Source organism: Diceros bicornis, chromosome 41 (assembly GCF_020826845.1).
Source record: "Diceros bicornis minor isolate mBicDic1 chromosome 41, mDicBic1.mat.cur, whole genome shotgun sequence".
Lineage (NCBI taxonomy): Eukaryota > Metazoa > Chordata > Mammalia > Perissodactyla > Rhinocerotidae > Diceros > Diceros bicornis.
In genome coordinates, this window is record NC_080780.1 from 4937705 (window position 1) to 4961512 (window position 23808).

Consider the following 23808-nt stretch of genomic DNA (forward strand, 5'->3'; position numbering starts at 1 on the left):
ATTGTCTGGAAAAAAAAGGAGCTGTCCAATCAATTAAGACCAGAATTTGCCAGTTGATTCATTATACATTTTGAAGACACTCACCAGCTTTCCAAACTGAGTATATCTTTAAAATTTTTTATTTAAATATTGATATTTTGAAATATAGATATTGATGGTTCAATTAGGATTTTTTTATGCTACTTATTATCTCAACTTTAATAACATTGGCTGTCTCCTATTTTCTCTCTCACCTTTCTCCTGCCTGATGCTATTTGTTCTCCATGCTCAGCAAATGTTCAATTTATTTTGGGAAATAATGTTCCACGTTCAGTTATTAATTTGAAAGTAATCATTTTTTCTGATCATTTTCTGTGCTTTTAATTTGCAGGTCAAATTTCATTAGCTTACCAACGGAGAAAGAAAAAAATGATGGGCTTAGGTTCCTCTTTTGCTGTGAGAATATAATTATAGAGCAACATTCACATTTGTTCTGGGGAAAATTAATCTATTTTTAGCCATAAATTATATGTTTGAGATAAATATAAAGTTAGCAGGCCGAAATTTACTGCTCACTGTTAGCCAGGCAGGAACATTACTTTGAGGGCTGCATTCAGGTGCTAGTGAAGCTAATTGATACGTGTTCCTTGTGTCCAAGAATAGCTGATAAACAGACTTAAGAACTAATTTCAAGAGAGCCATTAAGTTATCTTTCTTTTTCAGGTGTGGTATAATCAGAAGGGTTTTCATTCCCTACCTTCCTACTTAAATCATCTAAACAACCTTATTTTGTGGCGGCTCTTACCCCCTGCTGTGGACTGGCGATCATACGGTAATGTTATTTTTCATGCATTATAATTCACTACTTTTAAAAGACAATGTTTTTAAGAGTGAAAGAAGCAGAAAGGATTCCGAATAGGAATGTGAAGAGTGATGAGAAGATTTCCACTGGCAGCTGATCCATATATAAATATATACAAAGTTGTTGGCCCTATTTGGCATCACTAAATGTCTTTACCTTCTTGAAATTATGACCTCATCGGTAGGATGAGGGGAATAAAAGGTGGCTTGAGAGTTCTCTCCTAGTGATTTTAATATCTCACAGAAGCAACAAAAATTTCTCTTTTTAAAGAAACTGTTACATGGGGCCAGCCCCGTGGCTTAGCGGTTAAGTGCGCGCGCTCCGCTGCTGGCGGCCCCGGTTGGGATCCCGGGCGCACACCGACGCACTGCTTCTCCGGCCATGCTGAGGCCACGTCCCACATACAGCAACTAGAAGGATGTGCAGCTATGACATACAACTATCTACTGGGGCTTTGGCGGGGGGGGAAATAAATAAATAAATAAAATTATAAAAAAAAAATAGAAACTGTTATATGCTATACTGAGACAATACAGACCACCCCATTACTGTTGGGAAGGTGAACATCATAATTTTTTATATGCTGGGCCTTCAACTCATCAATTATCTATGTTGATCATGGATTCACTACATATGCTTTCTTATTTTGGTAGATGACACAGGTCCATTTCTGGAATCCAGAATGAATTTATTGGTTTAAGGGGATAATATATGCTTCACTTTGGGGGATAAGTTGTAATTTACCAAATTTATTCAGTTTCTTAAAAAAAAAAATGGAAAGAAAGAAAACAGATGTGTAAGCACCAATAGGCCATATCCATCATAATTTATTCACAAAATATATTTGTTGAAGTGTTAAGTCACATAGAAATAAATGCCAAACAATTACGCCACTGTGCTATCACTTTACTCCTATCCTATCTTATGCTTCCACATTTGTTTTCCTTTCTCCACCAATTTTTTAACAAAACAGATTTAATTATTTTGTGGCACTGTAATTATTTTGGAATGATAGTAGGTAATACAAAAAATTTGAAATGTGTGTGCCTAATAACAGTACAAAAGAAGTATAAAGTTCTACAGATGAGGGACAACAAGGTGATATTTGTTGTCTGAAATGTATGAGGATGTCCATGAGATATTTAACATCTATTATCTCATTTAATTTTCTTGTCAGTTTTCTAAGGTGGGCAGTATTTGCCTACTTCACTGATTAGAAAACTGAGGTTCAGAGAAATCACCTACCAGCTATGGCTCTGAGCAAGTTGAGTAATGGGACCAAGATTTGATTCTAGGTCTAGCTGATAACAGAGTAGCTGATAACAGAGAGTAGCTGATAACAGAGACTTAGCTTTTCTACTACCTCAAACTGAGTGGTCACTTTTGATGTGCATGAATAGAGCATGCTTCATGGAGGGAGGTTGGGTGACTAACATTGGATCTTGAACAATGGGCAAAAGTTTGACTGATGTCGGGAAGCTATTGGAGGTATTAGCGACACAATGGAAATCATAACGTCTGTTCAAGTTATTTGGAGGAGTCCAGTTTGACCTCATCATAAACGTGAGTGTAGAGGGACAATTGTTGATCTTTCTGGAAAGCTTACCTGAGGCCAAATTCTGCTTGACCTTGATTGACAGAGTGAGGAGTATGACCATCATTTAATAGACAATAGACAGCGTTTATCTATATTTGAGAATGAGAATGACATGATCCAAGTAATATGTTAGAAAGAATAATCTGGAAGCCATATATTAAAGGGAGAAGGGTTGGTTGCAATTAAGTGACCTGTTGGAAGGATGTTGGGCACAAATGAGAGGTAACTCAGGCAAGGCTAGGATGAATCTGGAGGAAAAATATGAAATTATAAAGTCCAGATAGATGGAAGAAAATGTTGAGGTGTTGAGGATGGGGAAAGGAAAGAATTTAAAGAAACTGACAACTACAGAAATGTAGAGTAAGAGTTTAAAGGATATAAAATATAAATCTGAGCTTTTAAGAATGAATGACTAACTGGTCAATACTGCTGACATTATAAGAAATAAGTCAGGAGAAAGAGGCATTTTCAAGGAAGCAGTAAAGTGATTTGTACACATTCAGAGCTGCTGGGTTTGCATCATACATTAGATGAAAATATGCAGCAGGATTCGGAACACTAGAAAGACAAATTCAATAAAGTGATCATGAGTAAAAACCGTTCACCATTAACCTTAGTAAAGATGACAGATTAAGCTGGTTGTTGAGTGAGATCCTGCATGGATCAGAAAAAGATGCTGAAGATAAGAGGGCTGTGGGTGGAACAGTGGGAAGGGGACGGTGATTCTGCAGCCCCTAAAGCAGGAAGATCTTGGCACAGAGGCCAGGGAAGGGCAGAATTTCAAGAAGAAGAGCAAGGAAAATGACCAAATATTCCAGAATCATTAGAAAGAATGAAAATGCAGGGACTTGGTTGGTGACCTCTAGAGAGTTAGTTCAATGGAGTTGTAGGGATGTAAATCAGAGTGGAAGGAATGGTGTAGAAAAAGATTGTTTTAGAAATTTAGGAGACTAAATGAATAAACTCTGCCTTATGGAAGTTTGGCTGTGAAGAAGAATGAGAAGAGATACTGTGTGTATGTAAAATAAGAAGTAATTGGAGGTTTTGGTAGCATGATGGGATGGAAGAGAGCATTTTGAACATTCAAGGGAGAAAAGAAAGTTGGTGGATCAATACCTGGAAAGAGGGAGAGAAAGAACCGAAATGGAGGAGTTATCTCTGGAAAGGGTGAATACATTTTTATGTGATACAGGAGGAGTGAAGATGAACCTATGGAAGAAACTTGGGAAACATGGAGGGTAGTTTTGGAACTTCATGCCAGCTGTCTTTGATCTCTATAAAAAGGAGATGAGACTAAAGGGCAAAGATGGATGCAGATAATTACAGGAATCACAAAAATTTGAGTACCTCTTATATGAAGAGTATATTAGAAAGAGCAGAGATATATTAAAATTATGACTGAAGGTCACAGAGATGCTCAATTAAACATACGATACTATTTTAGTGAATGCAGTCAGCATGCAGCCAACGTGAAGACGTGATTTTTCTTTCTAGTGGTTTGGAATAAACATGAATGAGAATGAATAAGTTTTGATGGAATAAAAATAGACAAAAATTGAAATGCCTTATCACCAGGTCCAGACTGGAGAGAGAGGCAAATACAATTTTCAGGAGTTTCTGGTTGGGGAGAGCATAAGTGGGGTGTGGGAATAGATGTCACAATGTGGTTGATGAACAGATCTATAGAACTGATGGAGTAGGAGAGAGGAGAAGACGAAGATGCAGTGAGAGAAAGAAAGGTCGTAGTTTGAGATCAATGAAATACAAAATGTGTTTCTTAGTGACTGAAAAGAGGTGGGAATGAAGCGTGCTGAGGTAAGGGGTTTGAGGAAACATCGAGATGGACACCAAGTAAGATGGACCCAAAGAGACGCACACCGAGGCACATTATGATCAAAGTGTCAAAAGTCAAAACAAAGAGAAAATCTTGAAAGCAGCAAGGGACAAGTGATTCATTGCATACAAGGGATCTTCAATAAGATTATTAGCAAAAACTTTGCAAGCCAGAAGGCAGTAACATGATATATTTCAAGTACTGAAAGAAAAAATTGTCAACCAAGTATTCTGTATCTGGCAAAACTGACCTTCAAAATGAGGGAGAAATTAAGATATTCCCAGATAAACAAAAGTTAAGGGAGTTTATTGCCATAAACCTACCCTACAGGGAATGCTCAAGGGAGCCCTTCAGATTGAAATAAAAGGACGTTAGACAGTGACTTGAATTCATATGAAAATATAAAGTTTTCTGGTAAAGGTAAATACATGGACAAATATAAAAACAATATTATTGTAACTCCACTTTTTGTTCTTTGGCAAGATTTAAAGGCAAAAGCATAAAATGTAATTATAAATATATGTTGATGGGGATGCAATATATAAAGATGTAACCTGTGACATCAATAACATAAAGTGGGGGTGGGTAGAGCTGTAAAGGAGTAGAGATGTATGCAATTGAAGTTAAGTTGGTATCATGAAGGGTTCTAAAGAGACCACTGGCATGGCTGGGTGTGCTCTCTAGACAGATATGAGGACAAGATAAATCAGAGAGGCGGAAGACTGTGGCCTGTGAGATGAAAACCAATATCACAGAAACTAAAATTTCCCCTCTCAATGAGAGAATGGTGTAATCACAAAAATATGTTTTAATTCACAAGAGCTTGTATTAAACATATAAGCCGTAAATTTGGCTCCAGTTATGAGCCACATTCCCAAGTCTTACATTTGCTCAAACCGCTGTGTAGTGGGTCACTGTCTGGGAACATGGAAGCAATGTTGACCAGACTGCAGGTGTCAATCAACTGTGTCTTGTATGCACTGCTTCTTGGGTTATCAGATATTCCTGATGATGTTCATCTCAGAAACATCTACTGAAAGGAGTGGATTTTTTGTTCGTTTGTTGAAAAGTTGTGTTGACTTGAAAAATGTGTTTATTCTCAGTTATCGGAAACTTCTTCAACCATATTTTACTTGTTTATATCAAAATTTTGATTCTAATTTGGCTTGTTTATGCAGTCATCACAGGAAAGGAAGGTTTGTGCAATAAATTGGGAATGTACAAATCATAACACCCCAGGAAAATGCATTGTGAGTTATTATCAATGTATTGATTGAAACTTCCGTCAGCAGAGCTTTGAACAAAAATATTTTCTTACATCCTTTGATGCTTGCTTGTTCATTTGGGAATGAACAGAGCTAGAATTATTAGCTTATCATTGTAATGAAATAAAAGCTTACCTGATGTGAGATTTGGGCAAACCCCTTGAGAGCAGAGGCTGTGTCTTGCTCGCTGTTTTGGCCCCACAGCCTCACAGAACCGGGCTCGGAGGCATCTGGGAAATGATAGTTGAAGGCACGATCTCTGTACCACACAGACAACACATCCCTCTTCTCATCACAGTGGTCCTGTGATGGGATCTCAGTAGAATGGACATCCCTGTCTTAGCGATGAAGGAACTTTCTGAACCTTGACTCAGGCCACCTGATAGAAGGCTGGTTCTCCAGAGCCCAGGCTGGCCAACTTGCTGGGCCCCAGCGTGTTTGTAGCTTGTCAGAGCCCCTGATTGTAAGCATAAAACTCAATGTAAAGTAGGTTTATTGTGTAGCCCATTCAAATGGAGTCTTTTTCTAAACTAGTGGAAGGCTGGCACTGGTCTAGACAAAATAGTTGTGGTTTGCACAGTGAATTCTCCCAGGTAGATTCTTTCCTCCTGCATGAGGTGAGTGCATTTTGGGTGTTCTGTGCAGTGACTGCACAAGGTGGCAAGCGTGTACTTGGGTGTGAAGAGGTAGTTTTGTAAGTACAGCCTGCAGCCTGAGGGACCGGCGTAGATGTGGGAGTTCATCAAGGGATGAGAGGAACACTGAATAGAGTTCACATCAGAGGCGTTATTCCTTCTGTTCTTCTCATGTCAGCAATTTAGGCACACTCCATGTCATATAATAATATTTTTCAGGATCCCAAGGGGAATTAAAAGTCAGTTGAGGCCAAACTTTGAATCCTGACTGTGTTTTTTCCTGCACATCCCGTGGTCAATCAGCAAATCTTGGCCCTTCTGCCCTTGAAACCCTGAATGTGCATGTTTTCAGTGTCTTTGCCACTACTTACCTGGCCCAAGGCACCATCTGCTCTTGCCTGGATGCCTGCATCAGCCTCCTGTGTGGGTCCCTTTGTCCCCCTTGCTCCCTACCCCAACAGTCTCATGTCTCCATAGGTGCCCACAGTCACCCACGGAATACATACCTCATATCACAGCATCCCTCTGTTTTCCTATATCTCTTATAAGAAAACCAAACTCCTACCTAAACCTACAGGGTCCTCCCTGGTCTGGCTAGCAGCCCCTCCAGCCTCCTCTCAGACCACTTCCCTAAGCAGCATAGCTCTGGCCACACAGGACCCCTTGCTGTCTCCCATACATGTCACCTGCACTCCCACCTCAAATCATACTTCTCTTTCCCTGGGAATTCTCTCTCCCTCATCTTTCCATGGCTTGCTAACTCACTTTCTTTTAGGTTCTCCCAGCAGTCCAACTGTTTGTCATACCCTCTGGAGTGAAATGATGAGAAAACAAATACAAAACTAAAAACAAATCCAATCCTGTTTGCCCATCACAGGTCACCTCACATAACCCTTGCGTCGTATGCCATTCATCTGAGTTCCTTTCCGTCTAGTTGTTCTCTTCTGAAAGCATTTCTGTTGACATTCCACTAATCTTTGATTCAGGAATAGAGATATGATATAGATGTTGGCACTTTGCTGGGAGAAGTGTTTCTAAAATGGTAAAATTGTCCTTCTTGCATTAATAGTCAGAACTTTTAATGGCTCATATTTGCTTGCATGATAAAGTCCACACTTGCAAATTGGCAGCACCAGCTTCTGCTAACCTATCCTTCCCACCTCATTTCTTTCTGTGCTCTCCTTGCCTTACCCCTCAGCATGGCCAGCCCTTTACACCTGGTGGCCTGTCATGGGCCCTCGTACCTGCATTGCCTCTGTTGAGGCTGCCTCTCTTCCCTTTCTTCTCCTTCAGCATTTCTGCTCAAATTTCTACATTCTTTTTTTAAACCGCTTTATTCAGGTATGATTGACATACAAAAAGCTGTAAATATTTAATGTATGCAACTTGATGAGCTTGGAGGTAAGTATACATCCGTGAAACCATCACCATATTCAATGCCATAAATATATATTTTGCTTTCAAAAGGTTCCCCCTGCCCTATCTATCTATCTATCATCTATCTATCTATCTATCTATCTATCTATCTATCTATCTATCTATCTACATATCTATTTATTTGTGATAAGAAAATATAAGATCTACCCTCTTAGAAAATTTTTAAGTATACAATAGAGTATTTTAAGCTCTATGCTGTACAGTCGATCTCTAAGACTTACTTCTTGCGTAACTGAAACTTTATACCCTTTGATCAAAATCTCTTCATTTCCCCCTCCCCCCAGCCTTTCATAATCACCATTTTACTTTCTGCTTCTATAAGTTTAACTATTTTAGATTACTCATATAAGTGGGATCATGTAGTATTTGTTCTTCTGGGTATGGCTTCTTTCAAGGAAACAATAAACAAAGTGAAATGGCAACCTATGGAATGGGAGAAAATATTTGCAAACCATATATGATAAAGTTAATATCCAAAATATATGAGGAACTCCTATAACTCAATAGCAAAAAACCAAATAATCTGAATAAAAAATGGGCAAAGGACCTGAATAGACATTTCTCTAAAGAAGACATACAAGCGGCCAACAGGTACATGAAAAGGTGCTAACATCACTAATCATCAGAGAATGCAAATCAAAACCACAATGAGCTATCACCTCACACCTGTTAGAGTGGCTATTATCAAAAAGACAAGAGATAAGTTTTGGTGAGGATGTGGAGAGAAGGGAACCCTTGTGCACTGTTGGTGGGGATGTAAATTGGTGCAGCTGCTATGGAAAACAGTATGGAGATTCCTCAAAAAACTAAAAATAGAATTACCATATGATATAACAATCCCACTTCTGGGTATTTATTTAAAGGAATTGAAAGCAAGATCTTGAAGAGATATCTGCCCTCCCATGTTCGTTGCAGAATTATTCACAATAGCCAAGACATGGAAGCAACCTAAATGTCTATCAATAGATGAAAGAATAAAGAAAATATGGTATTTACATAAAATGGAATATTATTTAGCCATAGAAAAGAAAGAAATCCTGCCATTTGAGAAAATATGGATGAAGCTGGAAGACATTGTGCTTGACTTTCAAACCTGACTCAGATATCACCTACATTGGAGTTCTTGCCGTCCTTGAAGGATGATTTAGTGGTTTCTTCTCTTTATAGAACATTAGCTTCTAACATTTATATGTTAACATCTATATGTCCATTTCTAACAAGAGTAATGTTATAACAAATTTTTATATAGACACTCTGTTAGGTCATTAAAACAGTTAATACTTTACATTATCATTGTTCACAGCTCTATCTTTGGTAATAAGAATGTAAACACTTCATGGAAGGTGTTTCTACTATTAATATTGGTGTTTTCTCAAGTCCTTACCTATAAGGAAGTGTTCAATAAATGTATGTTACTTAAATAAAGGAGATTTTACACCATTATTATGGAGTTACTGTAGTGTATGCCGTTACTATAATTATGTTTTATAACAAAGATAAATATGGAGTTAAATAAATGTGAAATGCTTTCATTATTCTGAGTTTTTAAGTTGGCATAATTGTATTGAAATATTAAATAAGAATATATAAAATGAATATAAGAGGAAATTTGTTTTAATAGAACAAAAGGAATAAATCAAAACCAAAGATTAAACAAAATAGTCCCTGAGTAGATAAGAAGATATCTTCCTCTAGGAAAAGAGTAAAAATAGGATAAGACATTTTTATTTAATTTAATTTCATGTTATGTAGTGTCATGTCATTTCTTTTCATTTTATTGGAGGTGGGGTGGGGGTGGTGACAGTAGTTGGAAATGCTGGAGTTAAACTTCTTTGACTCCTCATCCAAATCCCATCCAGATGTGGGGATACTTTCAATAAAATGTCACCATGTGAGGGGAATTACCCTCAGCAATGTCATGGGCAGGCTGGATGCATGGCCATCAAGCTGTGTGCACATTGGCATGCAGTTAAAACCTGAGAGTTTAAATTGGCACATTTAAAACCTGAGAGTTTTAAAAAAGTACTGATTTCTGGTGCAAACCCAAAGAGATTTCTGATTTAATTGATCTGGGGTATATTTTGAGCATCAGGAGTTTTTAAATGTCCCAGGTGACTCTAATGTACAGCCAAGTTTGAGAACTCGGCTGAACTGAGACACTTCACAGCTGATTTATATTTTCCTCATTGAGGCAGGGAGACAGACAAAGGGTAAATAGAAATCAAGGTAAAGAGTTTCACACTCACTTCGTCATGCACTCAACAATGTTAGGACCATCCCCTATCCAGAACCTGACAGACACCTGGCTGCTGGGGTCAGGGGAGGGCAGTTCTGCATCTAGAGCCAGAAAGAGCTCTTCTCTTTCTTTCCACTACTCCTCCCTCCTCACGAGTACCTCTCTTTCTGAATCCCCTTGAAGGCTACGACTCACTAGGATGCTGTCAGCCCCAGTGAGCACAGTGGTGGGTCAGTGCAGGTTGCATGCTGCAGTGATAATGTGCTTATAGCTCAGGCAGAGAAGAAATGAACCCGGGGGCAAGAAATGACATGAATTACAGTTTTCCCTGCATTACTTTTGATGAAATAAGATAAACTCTGCACGCATAGATCCCCAATTCATAATAAGAGAGCCTGAGCATGAGAACAGCAGATCATCTCAGATCTGTATAACAGAGCTTCTGAATCAACAGCTGTTGGATATTGGGAACTGGCTGTCCCCAGTGACCTTGAGTCGATGCCTCAGAGGTTTGGAGATGCTTGAGAGAAAGGAGCCAGCAGCATTCAAGAGAAGGTGAAAGGACACCCTGGGATGTGAGAACCCCAAACATGCAGAAGCCTCAGGACTTGCCCTTACCCGTATCAAGGAGGAGGAGGAAAAAAAGAACAACAAAACCAGCCATCAAACCCAGCGTGGGGTCAAGGAACTGTCCCCCACCTCAGAGAAGGAGAACATTGCACACGTTGAGAAGGTCTTGTCACAGGAAACATCTTGTGAGTTCACATCCATGTAAGTACTGGGAAATGTGTGAACTCTGAAACAGAAGATAACAAATGAGAAGGAAAGGCCAGGCTGAGTTGCAGTGGGGGGATAGAAGGGGAACCGGCTAAGATGCAGGTAGTCGTATAAATTTTCACTGCATGCAGAGAATCACATTATTGATTGCAAACCTCCCTCCCCCACTCAGAATTACTGATCTAAAGGACAAATGCACAATGCTCTCTAAGAACACGGGAAAAAGATGAGATGATGTAACTGACCAGAGGAGAAGAGCAGTTGCAATTAGGTAGAGAAAGAAAGCAGATGGATAGTAATTAAAGTAACAAGGAACGATGTAAGAAGAAAACTTGCATCAAAAACAAAACAAAACAACTCTGGGCCAATGGAAGAGTTTGCCATGATTCAGGGAAAATTCCTCAACCATGGAATTATGGAAATAGCAGTTATCGATAAACAAATCTGGTAAATTTTCTAAAGTTTGGGGATAATTTTTTTTTTTTACAAAGCTATATAGTACATAGCAAAAACAGGTTGCTTTCGAAGGAATACAAATAAGAACAGCTTCTGACTTCAAAAAATTTCCTTTGAGACCTCCTTTTTAACCCAGGGATTAGTTAGAATTGTTATTTAAATTCTAGTTCTTTGAGATTTTCGTGTTGTCTTTTTCTTATTGATTTTTAGTTTGGTTCATTATGGTCAGAGAACATACTCTGCGTATTTTAATTATTTTAAGTTGGCTGAGGTTTGTTTTATGGTCCAGATTGTGGTCTATCTTGGTGAAGTTTCCATGGGAGATTAAAAAGAATGTGTATTCTGCTATTGATGGTAGCAATGTTCTGTATATGTCAATTAGGTTTTATTGGTTGGTTGTGTGATTCAGTTTGTCTATATTTTTGCTGATTTTCTGTTGAGTAGTTCTGTGATTTGGTGAGAAGGGGTATTGAAGTTTCCAAATATAATTGTGGATTTGTCTGTTTCTCCTTTCAGCTGTATCAGTTTTTGCTTCATGTATTTTGAGGTTCTGATGGTTGGTGCATACACATTTGGGATAGTTATATATTCCTGGTGGATTGATTCATTTATCATTATGTAATGTCCCTCACTGTTGCTGGTAATTTTAGTTGCTGTGAAGTCTACTTTATTTGCTATTGACATAGTCCCTCTTGCTTTTTTTTCTATTAATCTCTCTGCCTTTTAATTGGAGTATTGAGACCATTTACATCAAATGGGTTGTATATCAATGGGCTTAAGTCTGACACTTTATTGTTTTGTTTCCTCTGTTTCTCTTTTCTTGCCTTCCTGTGAGTTACTTAAATAGTTTTTTAGAATTCCATCTTGATTTGTTTGTAGTGTTTTGAGTATATCCCTTCATCTAGTTTTCTTGGTGGTTGTTCTAGGTATTACAATATGCATGCGTGACTTACCACAGTCTATTGGTATTGGCCTTTGCCACATTGAGTAATGTGCAGAAATCATACTTGAATTTAAATCCCTTAACCATCTCCACTTTTAAAATACAGTTGTCTTAAGTATTTCCTTTTACATTGAGCACCATGTGAGAGGGTGTTCTAATTTTTGCTTTTGTCACTAAGTATGACTTAAGAAACTCATGAGACGAAGCTGGTCTGTTATGTATACCTGTTTTTAACACATCCTGATGTTCTTTCCTTGTAGAAGTTCTAAACCTTCTTCTGTTATGATTTCCTTTTTCTTTAGAAGACTTACTTTTGTTATTCTTAAAGGGTAGGTTTGCTAATGACAAATTTTCTTAGTTTTCTTTCAACTGAGCATGTATTTATTTCTCCTCCATTTCAGAAAGATAATTTCACTGAATATATAATTCACGGTGATCAGTTAAAAAACTTCAGCACTTGAAAAATGTGCCAATTCCTTCTGGACTCTATGGTTCCGAATGAGAAATCTGCTGTCGTTCGAGTTCGTATTCCCATCTCTTTCTCTCTAGCTGCTTTAAGATTTTTTCATTGTCCTTAGTTTTTGAAAGTTTAATTATGCTGTATTTTGGCATAACTTTATTTGGGTTTATTCTGTTTGGGATTCACTTAGCTCTTGAATTTTTAGATTTATGTTTTTTGCCAACCTTGGAAAGTTTCAACCATTATGTCTTCAAATACTTTTTCAATCATAGTCTCTCTTCTTCTTTTCAGACTCTGGTAATAAGAATGTTAGCTCTTTTGTTATTTTCCCATAGGTCCCTGAGTTGCTGTTTTTTTTCCCCCCCTAATTTATTTTCTCTGTTGTTTAAATTAGGTAAATTCTGTTGTTCCATTCTCAAGTTCATTGATTTTGTTCTTTTTCATCTCTCAGCTCTTGAGTACATCTAGTGAGGGTTTTTTTTATTTCTGTCATTTTATTTTTCAGTTCTAGAATTGCCATTTGGTTATTTTTTTTATTGCTTCTATTTCTTTGCTGAGATGTTTAAAAGTTTTTTTCCTTGTTGGAATTCACAATTACTTGTTGAAACATCTTTTGATACCTATTGTCAGATAATTCTAACATCTTGATTCATTTCATCGTTGGTATCTGTTTATTGTCTTTTTCAAGTTGTGATTATCCTGATTCTTGTGTGAAGGGTATTTTCAATTGTGTCCTGGACATTTTGGATATCATATTATGAGACTCTGAATCCCATTTTGTGTCCCACCCCCCGCTTTTTTTTTCAGCAAGCAATCCCTCTGTTGCAGTGTAGCATGAGGACCAGACAGATATGTATGTTTAGCTTTCCACTTGGCCCTGCTGATGCCGTCCTGGCAGAAATGGAGCACTGCCCTACATTCCTTGTTGCAGAGGGTGGGGATCAGAACTCTCACTCAGCCGTGCTGATGCATGCATGGCAAAATGGGGCACCAGCTCACACTATCTCATTGTCCTTGAGTAGGGGATATAGGTTCAGCCTCCATGGGCCCTGCTGACACTGGGGGACAGATAGCAGAGTAACAACTACTGCACCCTGCACAGCCTCCTTCAGTTTCATTGATGCTGGGTAGGATGGAGGTTTAGCTCCCCACGGGCCTCACTGACAGGGCAGGGTGTGAGGTGAAACCAGGGTGCTGATAGCCCTGCTCCACAGGCCACATTCAGTCTTGTTGCTGTTAGGTGGATGTGGAGGCTACACTTCTTGTTGGTCCTTCTTGATAGGGCAGAGGCTGCAGTGAAGCAGAGTGGTGACTAGTCCCACCTCACTAAGTCTCATTGAGGCCACGCTGGGGTGGAGGCTCAGCTCATCTCTGGACCCGGGTGGGGAAACCATAGTGACACCTGTCTCTGTCAGGCAGCAGCGGAAGAGAAGCTTCCAGTGGAACCTGTTGAAATTGCAGAGAGTGGGCAATTCTTCTGGTGGTGTTTGCCTGGAATGGGTGGGTATTGCCAAAAGGTTTTCTTTGGTTAGGCCACCCTTTTCTGGGTCCTTTGGCTTTTCTCAGAGCTTTTCTTCTCCGTGCCTGTTGGCAGTTCCCATTTGGAGGCTTCTGCAGTGCCTTGTCCGGCACCTCTGGGAGGCGGTGAAGAAAGCAGAGAACTCGCCAGTGTCCTTTCTCACGTCCGAGGGCCCCTGGGAGCCCCCACCTTCTTCCCACTTGTCCAAATCTTCCTGTGCTTGTTGTTGCGTGATGTCCAGGGGGTTTTGGTCATAAAGGAGAGGACCTGGCAGTGTTGTGGCTACTCCAGAATCTGGCCTCTGACTTTTTAGCCACAACCTCAAAAACCAGCAGGTTATGGAATACTGCCTATGGAGTGTGGAAAGAAAAAGCTATACACTCCAAATTCTGTTGCTCATAAAGTAGGAAGAGATTGCTCATAAAGTAAATAAGCCACAGAGATATCCATATGTAGATTGCGGCTCAAAAACATGCTGCCAACACATTCCTCCTAAAAAAGGATGCCCAAAGACAGTCATTTGAGAGATAATCAAAAGTAATATCACAAAAATGTTGAATGCACAGAATGAATGAAAGAACTTGGTAAACGGTTCTGGTGAAGCACATAGATTATACAAATGTTTGCATGCATGTAGTGAAAAAATTAGTTGAAGGTCATGAATGATACATGAAATAGAAGATAAATAATGTAAAACATAATTCAATAATAATTATGTGTGTATGTAAAGGAAACCCTGGAAATTTTGAAATACTATCAAAATGTAAGTACTGATTACTTCTGGCTGCTTTTGATTGGATTATGATTTATTTAAATTTTATTCTTTATCCTATTCTTTATTTAAAACCTTTTTACAATTGGCATCTACTACTCAGTAAGAGTCATAATTAATCTTAATACTGAGAAAAAAAGTCTTTTTTCCGGGAGAGATTAAGAGGAGGAAGAGAGACAGGAAGTCATCAAAACGCCTCTAGTTGGAAAAGCTCATACATTTCTCTTAATACTCTGTCAGATTAAATTAACATTTTTACTCTTCCATATCTCACTGGTGATTCATAGTGAATTAATTAAAAGAACAAACTTTTTCACATATATTGATGCCAAGGCAGGCCTTTTCTTTTGGTGTAGATGCTCACAGACATCCGGGCATTAATACTTGCAAAGATACATTTTACAGGAGGAATGAACCCAAAAGTGACTGCTTGAATTGGAGACAAGTTAAGTATCTTGCTATTATAATGGATATTGGACAAAAGCACAGATGTGCATTTTTATAAATGACAAATATACAGAGTCTGGAAACCATAGAAGATGTAGCTATAATGAGAATCCTAAATGAGAAAACTAAGTTTATACATTTATACATTGCTGTGTGCCAATTCTTAGAGAGAAGAGCCAGAATATAAATAAGAATAATCAAACAAAAATCATTCAAATATATTCAAAATGTACATTCAGAAATGTCATTTCTGAAAACCTTTGAAGTGATGCTGGAGAGCCCTGAGTGAGCCTCTTGACTCACTTGTGGTGCTGAAACCATCCTCCGGGCCTTGAGGAGCACTGGGCCTTTCACAACGTCCACCCCAAGATTCTATCGTGCTACAATTGTTACCTAAATAACAGTTCTGAGCACACACAATACAATAGAAATAACAACCTAATTACAGAGACTGTCTATTGCAATAATGTCATTTTTACAATGAGAATATCAAAGACTGTAAACGCAGAACATGGATAAATTAGGATCCAGAATATTGGGGTTATAGATCTCACTCTGCTACCAATGGTGTTTGGCCTTAAATAAGCCCCTAGAACTTGCCTCTGCCTCAGGTTCCTTCCCTGAGGACCCCTCCCCCAGCCCCTGCACCTGCATTTTCTCTAGGTTAGTCTCTGTCCCAGGAGAATCACATTTGGCAGGATTCCTGACCTGTGAGACAGATCGTGTCCCTCCTTTCTCTCTTCAGATCTGTGGGAGGAGCTCTGATTTCTAAAGTTCCGCTATTTGAAGGAGCACAGGGCTGTAGAGAGGAGTAGCATGTGTGAGTGGGCCTGGGTAGTTGTAATTTCTCCTCCCTGCTGCCTCTTGTTCAGGGGTACAGGGAACCATGGACTCTTGGGGAAGAGGGTTACCTGCTGCCTATGTTGTCTTTGTTCTTTCTCTCATTACTCTTTTATTTTTGAGAAAATAGGCACATATGTCCCCTATTTAAGTAACTCTAGGTCCCTCCTCCTTTTTACAAAATACAAACAAAATCTCAGCACTGATACAAAGAAAGGTTAGCTTGGTTTTGAAATAGGTTTAATCCCGCAGAGCTGCTTCTACAGGATAACTGTGGTCTGGAAAGCATCTACTGTAGTGATAGCCAAATTGCAATATCAACATTAAAAGCTCACCCACCCTTCGTAAACCAAAAAGCTCCATGAGTTTCCCCAGTGCACACGTTCCGCCCATACTCTAAGAGGGCGGCACTACCTTGCAGATGGTGGGCAACCCCCCGGATCTGCCCTCCTGCTGCCTACCAGCGCTGTGCTAGGGATCAATGAGTGTCGTCATACTGGATCCTTCCCTAGGGAGCTCCCTGCCTTCCTCCACACTCTGATCCTGAAACCCTGTTTGGTACCACAATCCTTGTCCTTCGGCCTTGTGTGTAGTCTGGTCTGTGGGTTGCATCCCACCAGGTGTGGAGAACTCTGCAGGGAGGGCCTGCTCATTCTGCACCCGTCGGCATGCTGCTATGGAGTGGGCACCTAGTTGGTGCAGGTTGAATGACTTCTCAGTCCTGGGAAGGAAGAGGTGTCAAATCTCTATTTGACCCTTGCTGACACTCCATTTGTGTCTGGTGGCCAGATTTCCACACCAAAATCAGGACAAAACCAGACTGTTGTTTGACTTCAGGTCTGACAGTGGCGCGCTGTTGTCTTACACAAGCTGCTGTAAATGCCCAGTCAGGGAATCTAGTCTCTGAAAGCAAGTTGAGGGATTTTCCTACTTATGCAATGGCCTTCCTTCTTAAACACTGTAGTCTAAGGACCTTTCTTTCTCCATATCTTTCTTTTTAAAGAGAATTTCTTAATTTCGTGGTGGATGTGGGAGCAGCTGTGGGATGGAATTGAGCGTCATGGTGAACCTTTGAAGAAGTGCATGGGACTCTTCGTGTTGCATTGAGTGCTGAGCAAGAGGGCTGTGTTCCAGGGTCGTTAGGATTCCCTGTTGGGCAGTGGCAGAGGAAGCGCAGAGCATGTGCACTTCTTCCAAAGATTATATTTAAATATTTACTGTGTGTAAAATATGTAAATTATAGGACCGGAAAGCCAGCGCCAAATGAAAGCTGTGGCCCCTCTGAATTATTTATGACTGGAGGGCCCCGAGAAGGAAGGGGCAGCTACTGGAAGGAAGGGGTTCAGGTATCGGCAGTGGCGGCTTCATACTTCTCAGATGCAGCGTGCAGCAGAACCTGGGAAGAATTATATTCCGGGAGCAAAAGCACAGGAAGAGAGTGCAGGATGGCTGCCATCGACAGGCTCCCTCTAAGGCCCATGACGTGAAATGCATCAGCTTCTCCCCCTGCTGCCGGAGTTGAGGCTTTCGTTTCTGTGTTAGCATGTTGTTGGCAGCCACTGTGTCTCTCAGTGTAGTGGGAAGGTTTTCAGTGCCCTGTGTACTAATAGGTGATTTGATGGCAGAGGCACAGACCTGGGACTCTGGACGCATGGGTGCTGCCTATGTCAGGAACAGGCTACCGTTCCTCGTTCCTCTCTGTTCCTGTTTCAGCTTCTGGAAAACAAGGGTGTGTCCAAGCTAGACCACTTCATGGGACTCCTTTTCCCTGGAGGAATCTATAATTGTGGGATGCTGCAAGCCGATTTACAAAGAAATGCATGCACATCGTACTGGTTTCTTTAACACAGAATTTTATCATCAGATTACTGAATGAGAAAATGTATTATGAAAACATCCAGAATAGGGTCTGGCACATAGGGGAATTGCTAACCACAGGAGCAGTCAGTCATTTCATTGGTGAGATAGGGAACCAGATGTACTCTCACCTTCTAGATTAAAACCCTAAAAGGGCGACACCAATCCAGCATATTTGCGAAGTGGAGGGCAATAAATTCAAAACAGAGGAAAGAGGGTACAGAAAGCAAATAGTAGAGTACTGTTTTTGATCTTTCAGCCATGATTCTAACGATTTAAAGTAAGAAAACATATTTATACAACCTGATCAAAATAAAGATCCAACCATGGAGGTTTAAAATTTTATTATTGAACTTGCCATAAAAACGTTTGTAGCTTTTCACTGGAGAAAGAGCAGGGCAGGGCATTTGATCTCTAGCCCCTCTCCTTCCTGCTGTACAAATACATTCCTTGAAAAATCAGAAGTGTGTGCTGAAGGGAGGTGCGTGTTACGCTTATGGGAAAATGGGTGGTGGTGCCTGCAGCCCAAGACTGGAATCCTAGCTACATCACAGGCTGCCAGACCTGGGAAGGTTTCTCAGATTCTGCACCTCAGATGCTGCTTCTGTAAATGGGCGTAATAATACCAATGCGATGGAGTTGCTCTATAAGAATTTATACAAATGACTTAATGTTCTGAACGACATACAGCATGTGACTATGGGTCGATTTTCACATACTTTGGGATACCAGCCCCTTCTCTCTGCTTACAAGTATGTAAGGACTCAGGACCTAAGAAGTGCCTCTCCCTTCCCTTTACATCTCTCAGTCCTTCTGCAAGAAGGTGTTTGGAAATTAACATCACCATCCAGCAGACATGAAAAAGGAGAGTGGGTGGGCAAGGAAGTCTAAGGAAAAGGTGAAATGTGCTGCAGTTAGAGAGTATGGAAGCATGATAACAGTCAGGCTTTTCAAGTGGGAATATTGGGAGACTAGGATAACAGGAGAGTTTTGAACTTTATTGTAAAGGGCATCCATGTCCAGATAGAGAATATGGACTCTATTTTTCTTTCTATTTCTTTTTGGGAATTCTCGAAGGCTGCTGGAGAGAGGATCGATGTTATTGGAGAGAGGCAAACCGAGAGGTGATGCAGTCAGGATGGTCCAGAGAAGGAATGTGATGTGTGTGCATGAGGCATGGCCATGTGGCATGGAGGTGAAATGGAAGTGACAGAACTTGACAACGTCTTGGCTATGTGGGGTGAGGAAGAGGGGAGACGAGGATTCATAATTTTTGAGACTGCTGACTGGGAGGATGATGGAGACATTAATGGTAGTGGATAAGTTGAGGGAGGAGTACATTGGCAGGCTGAGGATGGATTTTGTTTTGGATTTAACACACCCACAGGGCACATGGGGGCAGATGTATAGGAAATATCTTATCATAGTCATGGAGGCTCGAGAGGACCCAAGGATCATGTGAGGATACAGGGAGAAGAGAGCCCAGAGTGGGACTCCTGGCCATGCCTGTAGATCTTCTAGATGAGGAGAAGACTCCAGCTATGGAGGGTGTTCTGACTGCACTAACCGTCTGGAGTGAACACAGACCCCACGAGTCAGTGCCTTTACTTCAGACACCAGCTACACTCCCAGAGTCCCAGGTCACCCTCACTTTTGACCAGCTGGCTATAAATTTGAGGGTTCCCATGACCCCGTCAGTTTCCATAATTCCCTAGAATGGCTTACAGAACTCAGGAAAGCACTATGTTTGCAATTACAGTTTTATTATAAAGGATGCAAATCAGGAGGACCAGCCTAAAGAAGGAACTCATAAGGCGAGGTCTGGGAGGTACGCAGACTTCCACGCTCTCTTCTTGTGGAATCCGAATGTGTCATCCTCCCAGCACATCACAGCAATGTGTTCACCAGCCGGGAAGCTCCACCAAGCCTCAAGTCCCAGAGTTTTCCTTGGGGTTTCATTATATAGGCATGGTGGAGAAATCACTGGCTGCATGACTCAACTCAGTCTCCAACCCTCTTTCCTCACAGAGGTCAGGCTGGCCCAAATTTCAACTCTCTTATTATGTGCTTTTTAATATTTTTTGAACCTGCCTCCTTGGACCAACTTCTCCCTCCAAAACATTGCGGACTGAATCCATTTCCTGTGCTCCATGACAATTCTTTAGCTGTCTGAAGACATTTTCACGCTGCCTCTTGCCCCAGGGGTGTGTTTGTGTATTTTCAGGTTAAAACGATTCCAATATTCTCCTGTGTCCTTAAAATAATATAATTTCCAAATCCTCACTCAGCTAACCACGTTTCTCTGGATGCTTTCTAATCTAGAATGCTCTTATTCATATGCGCAGCCTGGAGCAGCACATAGCATTGCAAATATGGTCCCACCATCTCCAGCACCCAGTGGGACACTTGCTACGATGGGCAGGATCCCATACTCTTATAAGCACTGTTTAAAGTCCATGAGCTTCTGTACAACCTCCTGACAGGGTTGGCTGTTGCTGGGCTGCTCACCATATGCAAGGCTGCCTGTGAGTCAGCACTTGAGCTAGAATGGATGGGAGCTGGCAGATACTGTATGGAGGTGGGTAGAAGTCAAGTTCAGGGAAAGAAAGACAGAAAAGGGAAAAACAGGTGGGTGTTATGGGTCCTGAGAGGCAAGGGGTCAAGACCATGCAATTCAGTTCATGACGAATGTGGAAATCAAGCCCAGGATGTACGAAACCACACACAGGCAATCGGGACACACACTGGGAGCCTGGAACAGAACATTTGGACAATATTAACTTATAATCAAGGAAATTGTTCTGGAAAACTGTATGGGAGACTTGCTGAACCAATAGCTCCCACTATTCTTTTGCTATGAAACAGTTTGCTTCAGTGTGTGGCTGAGCCCATGGTGGAAGAGAAAAAGGCTGGCAGAGCTGGAGAGGGGAGCAGGTGGCAAATGGACAGAAGTCAAGATGCCTGGTGGCAAAACTGTTGGGATTTTGGAGCAGTGTCGTCTTTTCACGCTCCGTGCCTTTTAATTTATTTATGTTTACTTATACCCCATGGTGTTTCTGTAAAGACTTAATATGCCCTCATAAGTGAATGCAAAATACAGACAATAGGCTAAATTAAGTGAGCCAAAACAAGAGGAAAAATGTAGGAGCGGCACTTGAAATGGAGCCAGGACATTGGCCTGTTGTGTCGGCCTCCACATTCAGGCTGCACGCTTAGCTCCAGGCATTTGGAACAACCAATCAGAAGAGGGAAGATTCATTAGTCTCACAGCTGACAATAAGATGAAACGCTGTTTGCCTGAAGTTCTGGAGTTCTTGATACAACACTGACTGGGATTGGCTGGGGCGGGAGAGCACACCGTGTGATGTCAGGAACAGCCTTGGTGATAAAATCCTTTAGTTGATAAGTTGATGGCGATTTCTCCATATTGGCTGCTGGTGTTACACTAATGCACAAACCCCAAAAAGCAAACAAAGAAGAACAAAACAACTCCAAAAACAAAATTGAACCAATGAAATGGTTCAGTTTTCCATCTAGGCTGGGCTTGATCTGGTTGTGAATTTTTGAGTATTGCCCTGGTTTCCATCAAATAATCCCCTTTTCATCTTGTCATTTAGCCTTTCTGAGTCTGTTTCCTCACAGTAAAATATGGATAATATATTATGTAGGCCAGAGGGATGCTTATAAGGATTAGACAATAACATGTGGTAACATGTTGGCACAGCACCTGTCATGTAACACATGTTCAATACATGCTGGTTTTTTCTGACAACAGCAGCGACTACAAATATCCCGGCACAAACTGCCATTTGAATTGCTTGATGGGATTTGCCATTCTTGGGTGCTAATGGACCATGCCTGGGTGAATCTACGAGGAGATACCTTACGGGCACAGAGGGTCCGTGTGGTTTGGAGGTGGGCTGTCTGCTCACCGTGCAGGTAGAAGGCTTGCAGGCTCACTTTTCAATTTGTCTTTCGCAGGAATAACACTCTATAGCCATCCATATGGAGGGGCCTTGCTGAACGAGGACAAAATGTGAGTTTAAGGAATGCTGGGGGTGTGGGTGGGCAACTATGGAGCAAAATCTTTTGGCTACTTAGGGGTGGTTTTGATCCCTCTTCTGTGTTTTCCCTGAGTGATGCTGGGATATGTAGTCAGTGGCATAAAGCTCGGGCATTTCTTTGTAAAGTGTGAGGAAAAAGATTATTAAAAGAGGAAGCACATTGATTGAGCTTCAGACAGAAGAGCATATCATGCAACTGTATTTCTAAGTAGAAATTATTCTAAGGAGATGATTTCCCTGAAGCTCAGGGGACCCCAGTTCTTCCAGACACTTTTGTGGGTTAAAATCTTAAAACATGGCATTCATATAAGTACACATAGTAATACCTCCTTGAAAATTTCTTGTACAAGACTTTCCTCAAGGTTCAGATGGAGACATGAGTGGTGGTAAAGCCAGAGCTCTTTATGAACAGAATTAAGTGTCAGTCTTCATTGTCTTATAAAAGGTGAAATGCTTTTGCCTGTCTTCTCCTTTTTCCCATCTTCCTTTTCTATCATACAGTTGACAAACTTTTAGTTAAAAATGGATAATAAGTATTATTTATGTATTTCTTATGACCTACAAAACTGAGTTGCAGAACACAAATCTGTTTACTGGGCGTTCTCTCCTCAAGTTGTTAGCATGGCAAGAAGCACGCCCTGCAGTTTGTCCTCATGTTCATATACTGATTTGCAGCTTCCACCTTCAGCAGCGTCTCTCACCTGCCCAGAAATCTAGGTATAGGCACATTCATGTCTATTATAAAGCAAGGTGGGATGGATGGGAATGTGTGGACTGTTCGTGATGAGCCTTTTCATCACGTCGGCCATCTGAAATACTGCCTGTGCACTGAGTGTTCCTAAAGAGGGGACTGTGATTGACTTGAGACATATAGGGTATTAGTGCTCCAGCTCAAAAATGACCAAGAAAGTGTATAGTGTCTATTATTACAAAAACACCTGGATCTATCACAGGCTATTTTTGCTATTGTGAGAGACTAAATTCAGAGATGGGCCAGTGACGTGTGGAGCTATAGCTAATACCCACCCATCTGCCTCGCACAGGGGTTGCTGTCTAGCTAGTGGTCCCAACGTGGGCAAAGGCCACAGCTCACCATGGATGCCACTCTGCTGATGTCTTTTGTCTTGATTGGGAGTCAAACTCAGTGGTCAAGAGTAGACTTCAGACAGGCAGACTCTGAAATGTCCCTCAATTTTGCCCTCCTCACTTATGTCTTCTATACAGAAATCCATGTCTCAAAAGGCTGTTGAGGGGATTTAATGAGAATCCAGGCCCTCGGCCAATATTCCTTGCTGATCATAAGTTCTTAATTCATGATTTTCACTGCTGTATCCTCATCAATGATTGTTACTAACAGAAAGAAGACTTGTGTTTTTTGTCTAACGTCTGACGAGCTGTGTGTTTTGCCTACAGCCTGGAAAGCATCCGTCAGTGTGGTGTTGCCCTCTGCATTGTGCTGGGATTCTCTATCCTGTCTGCATCAATCGGGAGCTCCGTAGTGAGGGACAGAGTGACTGGAGCCAAGAGGTTGCAGCACATATGTGGCCTGGGCTACAGAACATACTGGTTCACTAACTTCCTGTATGACATGGTAGGATTTGGGAATGATGTTCCCTGTGCCTCCACATTGGTAATCTCTTTATGTGTGTGTGTGTGTGTGTGTGTGTGTGTGTGTGTATGTGTGTGTATGTGTGTAGAAGAGGCTGGCCACCTCTATCTACAAAAGAAGGATCATTTTATTGGTAAGCGTGTTTCAGGTTAAGTCTCCTTGACTTATCACCATCAGGCACTTGTAATTGCTTTGTAAGAGGGAGGACTGACAAGCCAC

The 23808-nt window shown here is 40.9% G+C and overlaps 1 protein-coding gene across 1 annotated transcript in view; it reads left to right on the forward strand.

Moving 5' to 3' along the window:
• ABCA13 (ATP binding cassette subfamily A member 13) overlaps positions 1–23808 on the forward strand; it is a 448014-nt gene that overhangs the window by 323574 nt on the left and 100632 nt on the right. Inside the window, exons 49-51 of the mRNA XM_058534839.1 lie at positions 703–811; positions 21898–21952; positions 23394–23571. Coding sequence (XP_058390822.1) covers positions 703–811; positions 21898–21952; positions 23394–23571 — 342 coding nt within the window. The remainder of the gene's footprint in view (positions 1–702; positions 812–21897; positions 21953–23393; positions 23572–23808) is intronic.